The following is a 6,000-nucleotide window of genomic DNA, read 5'->3' on the forward strand; positions in this document are numbered from 1 at the left end:
TTTAGATATTTCTGTGACATAATTGGGGCTTATTGATAACTGGTAGAAATATACAAAAAGAATATTACTATATAGACTGACATATCTGAAGAGCTTTCGTGGCAAATGAGATCATACTTGTGATTACACGTGTCTAATATTTATGCTTTTATATTTTTTATGAATGGAGAAAATAAACAAAAAGCTTTCATTTGTAAAATATTAGGTAGTCTCAATATTTTTGCAAAAGTCATATATTTAGAAACAAAGACAATCTCATAGGATTAGACATGAAGGAAGGAACTCCAACAACGTGGTGTCCAACCAGTTCTGAAGCAGAAGCTATCTGTAGTGGCTACTGCTATAGTGAACTAGCCACATTCAGCTGGCCATAGCCACATTGTTCAAGCCAGCTAGGCACACTGAACCAGCCAAGTAGCCACATATGGCTAGTATGTTAGACACCACGGCTCTAACAGAACGTATTTTCCTATTTCCTTTTGAAAAATAGTTGTGCTGCCTTATCACATTACAGTGGTCACATTTTGCCTGACCCAGTATTTAATCTTTGATTAGGAAGGATATTTGTTAAAATCTTTCTTGCAAATTTACATTATTATTACATAATATTGTTTCTAATTTTCATTAGTACAGTTTAAGTAACTAGCCATACAATAATACTGTGACTACTTCTCGGGACATGTTGAAACATTAGTTATTAAAAGACTTGAATCACTTTGATGACTATGTCTCCAGATCACCCAATTTAGTGTTTGTGTATTTTGATTAAGTGCCTTAAAGCAGGAGACATGGAATCAAACTGTCCTTGCGTTATATGCAGCAGAGGTTGCATTGGTGTGAGTAAAGTCTGGTTTCATAAGGAAATCAGGATTTGGCACCGTATCTTCCTCGTGGTTTATATAGTCTCAAGTATGATGCCATTGTGTAACAAATTCACATATATGAAACTTGGTGTTATCAGAAATGATGTAAAAATGTTTTGTCTACTCACCAAGCTGTTTTAGTAGATTCTTGTGGGTATTTTGGGCTAAATGAGGAAAAATTTGTCTGACTGAAGTAGTTACCCCACAGAAACAAGTAAAGGGTTTGATTACTTGGTAGAATCATTAAAATGACATGCACATATTATATTTTTATTGTAATAGTTGAAGACACTTTTTTTGGTATAGTATGTTTTCATGCTATAATACTTAAGTGCCATGTACAAAAGTCAGTTTCCATCGAAAAGGACCCTAAATTTATTGTTGTCCTACTTTATGCTGGCTTTCTTATATGAGTTGCTCTCGTTTTGTCTCCAAACGAGATATGAACAAAAATCATTCTGCAGCTTTATGGGGGTAGGTGTGTCTGAACGTCTTCTTGAAAGTTAGAGTCAAATTGTTTCTGACTGCAGTAGGATGAATATCTGCCTGCTACCTAGGGTGGAGATGGGTGAAGCAACAGGATTGACACCTACCAATGATGTGGTAGAGGATTAAGAGGATGTTGGTGTTGGAAGACAAATATACTATGGCTTACGCTTGTAACATGGCAGGCTGGTCTATTACTTGATCAAAGAGCCTCTACATATTGATAGGAATGATACTAGCCCTGGTTGCTTGCACTAATGATGTTCCTGGGTACAGGTAATAGTGCTGCTAAGAGTAGGTGTTATTTTTTCAAGTTGCATGGAGTTATCTTAGAGGTGGGCAAAATTGCAGGCCCTTTATCAGAAACCTCAGGATGCTTTCTGACATTATGAAACAGTCTGTCACAGTATGCATCTTCAAGAAGTCCCTAAGTTTATAGTAAAGTACACACCAGAGCTTGAGATGCTTTTGGCCTGTAATAGATCAAAGAGAGTAGCTGCTGCTGACAATGGAATAACTAGATAGGTATGAAGTTATGGAAATCAGTGTTGAGTGAGTGCTACTGATCTGAAAATTTGAGAGCTCTTATTTGTTTTACAAAAACAAATTATAGGTATTCATCTGTTTACTGGAGGGAATTTTTAAGTAGTTATTCATGCAACTGAAAGTGTGTTTTTATAAGATGATTACTATCATGCCTTTCGTGAATGAACTTCAAAATCCTTTAGAAATTAAAACTCACAATACCTACAACTTCTCACAGGTATAAATGCTGCTATAACCATTTCATAGATGGTTGAACTGAGGCAGAAATATATTTTGACGCACTCACAGCAAGGTGGTGTTGGAGTCAGCAACAAGCCTCAGACTTCCAGACTTTCTCATTATGTCCAATTAATAGAACTCGCTTTTCTGCTTTTCCTAGAAACATGTTTCTGCTTTTCCTTTACTTAATTGACTGATGTGCAATATGGGAGGCTCTAGAGCAGGTTATCAAACTAGCTTTAGACAGTTATCACAACTGATCTTCTGAAGAGGTTAAATATTGGTGGCATTTTATGACTGTTCCCTGATTCTCTTTCTTTAAGTACCATTTGACCCTCTCAGCAACTGCCAGTGATACAAGTTCTTCACACCAAATCCTGAAGGAGTCTTCTAGGCATTACTGCAGTACAAATATCAAACGATAGGAATTTGACAAAAAGTCAGTTCAGTGTGAGGGAATGGTCAGAAGCTTCACCACTTATTCATGCAGTCCTGATTATAAAAATGTTTTTTACTTACCTTTTTGTAACATTCATTTCACATTGTTAAATTTAACCATTGAAAGCTTACATCAGAGCTGTCAGAGTGCTGCCTAACTGGTAAAATCAGTAGTTACACTTACGTGTTTGCACCCCATGACAGTAGCTACATAATGATGCATTTGAAGTTATTATTGAACCCAAAATCTTCGTTGTGGATAGTAAAGATTTATTGTGCTATGCATGTTTAATACAGATATAACTTGTTTATATGGCATTCAACCAAAATACAATTTTAAGAATTTGCTTGGCTTAATTACTGTATTTTTAAAGATTGCTATATCTTACAAATCTGCAGGATGAAACCCTTGAAAGTTAATGATAGTTTACAAGGATTATTTCTGAAAGAGTCTCTATTGAATTAGTGTTTCCCTGCTAGGCTGTGTGTAGTATTTGCCCAAGAGAAAGAGATAGAGGGGAAACTAACATGTTGAATATGGGCTTTTCTAGCCACTGTGGATTTACCTGGCTTTGACTTATCTAGGTACCTAAATGCGGTGAAGAAAAATGCAGCTGCCCCTGTACTACTGGAGCTAGCCAATGAGGTAATCATTTTTTAAAAAAACCTTCCTGTGTAAAAACCTAAGGGGCATATCTATAGTGACTTGACTTAGAAGAAATGTAATTAACCTAAAAAATGGTTTCAAGGCACATTAGACACACAAAATTGTTCCCAAGTCTGTTAGTACTTAAAATAATTGGACAAAGAGTCCCACTTATTAATAAATCAGTTAATTTAAGTGGTTTCTAACTTCAAGGCAAATATGTAAGAGGCTTCTGCAATTTTTATTTTGTTGACAATTTGTGAGAAACTGACTAAAGCAAGTGCCATTTAACATTGCTTTTAAAATACCCATGTTGATTAAAGACATGCAGATTAGTATTTCTTAGGATTTCTTGTTTAAATTTCCTCCTAACCCCTGCAAATCTTTGATTTTATATTTAAGGGTTAACTTTATAATCATAGCAGTGAGACTACTACAGATTGAACCTCAGTAGTCTAGCATCCTTGGGACCTGGCCAGAGAATTTGCTGAACTATGGGAGATCAATATTGTCTAGCAGCATTACCAACACTTCCCCTGCTTATTGGGCTTTTAGAAGACATTTAGGAACAAATTAGAGCTAAATAACAACACAGAACACGGAGAGCCAGGTAGCTGTAAATGAACTCTATGACCACATGTTGCTGGACTAGAGAAATTCAACATGTAGAAAAAAATAAATATCAAAAGCCCTCAAACCAGGAGTTTGTGAACTTTAACTGAGATTCTCCCCTCCCCCCCCCATTCCCTCAAAATTGCAATTTTTGATGTGCATCTGCCCTCAATCTAGGTAAAAATAGACATAAGCAAAAGCATGGATGATAGTCTTTTCATACACCTAATAGAGATTTTAACACCGCTTTAATTAAATTATATACACCTGTAAGTTTCAAATACACAGATATATACCAATGAAACAGCCCAGAAGTGGGCTATTTATACCTTGCAGTCAGGCTCACCATTCGGACAGGGACAACACTTAGGTCTTCGCCCTTCCTGTTTCGGGGGGGAGGGGCAGGCACGTGTGACTGTTACTAAGGGTGGAGCCAGCACTGGGTGCAGAGGCTTCAGGAACAGAAATTATTGTGCCTGTAGCAGATGTTGACAGTGACCCCACAGGCTGGTTGGCCTGCTGAAGTGTTCGGGGTGGAAGTGGCACTCCCTTCCTGCTTTGTGTTGGAGCTGGTTGAGCCCTGCTGTATGAGGTGGCTACAAGCCTGCTGGCATTTCTCTCCACTCCCTCCCTCCTCCCCCCAGAAGTTTCTCCACATCTGCATAGGGGAATGCAACCCATAGTTTGACACACCTCTGCCTTAAACTCTGAAATATTTATTTACAATAATAATAGCAGTAAAATTTGATTTGGCTTAGAACTGCTTATGGAACCCTCAAAGGGATAGAATGAAATGTATGCTGTTTTTGTATTGCACTTTAATGGAAAACATAGGAGTAAGGCAGAAAATGAGTGTTTGCATTAAAAATGATGTGACACGATGAACATTAAGTGTTGCAATAGCAGCAAGTTCTACATGTTATATTAGCAAGAAAGAATAGCTTCTCTTTTAGCTTCAGTCTCTTGTACATTGCTGCAGTCAGCAAATGAGCCATTATCTCTCAGTTACTAGAAGATTTTAATGGTCTATGAAGTGTCTACACACCCTCATCATACAGTTAACATATAATAAGGGATTTACCTCATATTATTAGCAAAGCATGCCTTTTTGATATTATGAAAGCAGAATGTATGCTCTCCTCGCTGTTTTGAATAAGGAAGCAATTGGTAAGAATTCTTGGTAGGTTAATTTGGTTTGCTGTATTGCATGAGAACTAGCACAAAGGAGCACCTCACGAGAGCAAAGTAATACAGTATTTCTACTCTATATATAGTTTGCATTTCTTCTGCCCATAATATTCCCATGCATTTACAGATTATGCATATAATTTCTCATTCTAGACACCTGTCTATAGCCATATTGTACCAATGTATTTTTGCAATTAATTTTGTTTCTTTAAATCATAAATAAATAAAAAATAAAATTATGGAGAAAGGGAAGTTATTTAAAGAACTTACTTGATGGCAGCTCTATAGTAAGGTACATAAAAAAGTGGGTTTTATTTTGTTTTTGTTTTGTGACTGCTGCCTAATGCATTAGGGAAATGTGGCAATAACTAGCACCATGTTATTGCTTCAAAACAATCAAGTTGCCATTTTTATGTGATAGTTAATATTTAAATGACATACTCGTGCATCTGCTGACAATTGATGTAATGGTAATACTTTATGAGTCAATATATATTTAATCAGTGGAAACTGTAAAAATTGATGAGAAATATATTACATATGTACATTACAGTATGTAGCAGCTCTGGTGTATAAGAACAGTTCTATATTGTTTTTTGAGAATCTGATCTTTTTAAATGCTTAGAAATTATGTGCAGAGATCTTTACATTTTACATGTATTGGAAGAATATTTAAATTTAAAATAAATAAAACTAGTCATTGTTCTCTCCATACAAATATTTTTCAACTGAGATTTGAAGCACTATGAATTTTACTTACATGCTAAATTCTGACACGAAGCATGATGGCCCTATTTCAGAGAAAGATGGACACATGATTAATATGAAAATTAGGGAGATGCAAGTACCTGAACTAATAAGGTAGTCCTTATTCAGGCTGGACTACCTTCAGTAATTTCACCATTTTTCATGTGTCAGCTCTGATGTGGGTTACTGGAAATAAGCAGCCCTGTGGAAGCATTTCTTTCTACTTGGGGAGCTTAAGGACATCCAAGTACATAC

At 36.2% G+C, this 6,000-nt stretch overlaps 1 protein-coding gene across 6 annotated transcripts in view; it reads left to right on the plus strand.

Annotated features, from left to right (window-relative positions):
* CDIN1 (CDAN1 interacting nuclease 1) overlaps positions 1-6,000 on the plus strand; it is a 215,175-nt gene that overhangs the window by 49,288 nt on the left and 159,887 nt on the right. For all 6 annotated transcript variants that reach the window (XM_006132709.5, XM_075927024.2, XM_089778454.1 and 3 more), the window contains one exon: positions 3,138-3,198. In XM_006132709.5, coding sequence (XP_006132771.2) covers positions 3,138-3,198 — 61 coding nt within the window. The remainder of the gene's footprint in view (positions 1-3,137; positions 3,199-6,000) is intronic.

The sequence above is a fragment of the Pelodiscus sinensis genome, chromosome 5 (genome assembly GCF_052426305.1).
Source record: "Pelodiscus sinensis isolate ZL-2025 chromosome 5, ASM5242630v1, whole genome shotgun sequence".
NCBI lineage: Eukaryota > Metazoa > Chordata > Testudines > Trionychidae > Pelodiscus > Pelodiscus sinensis.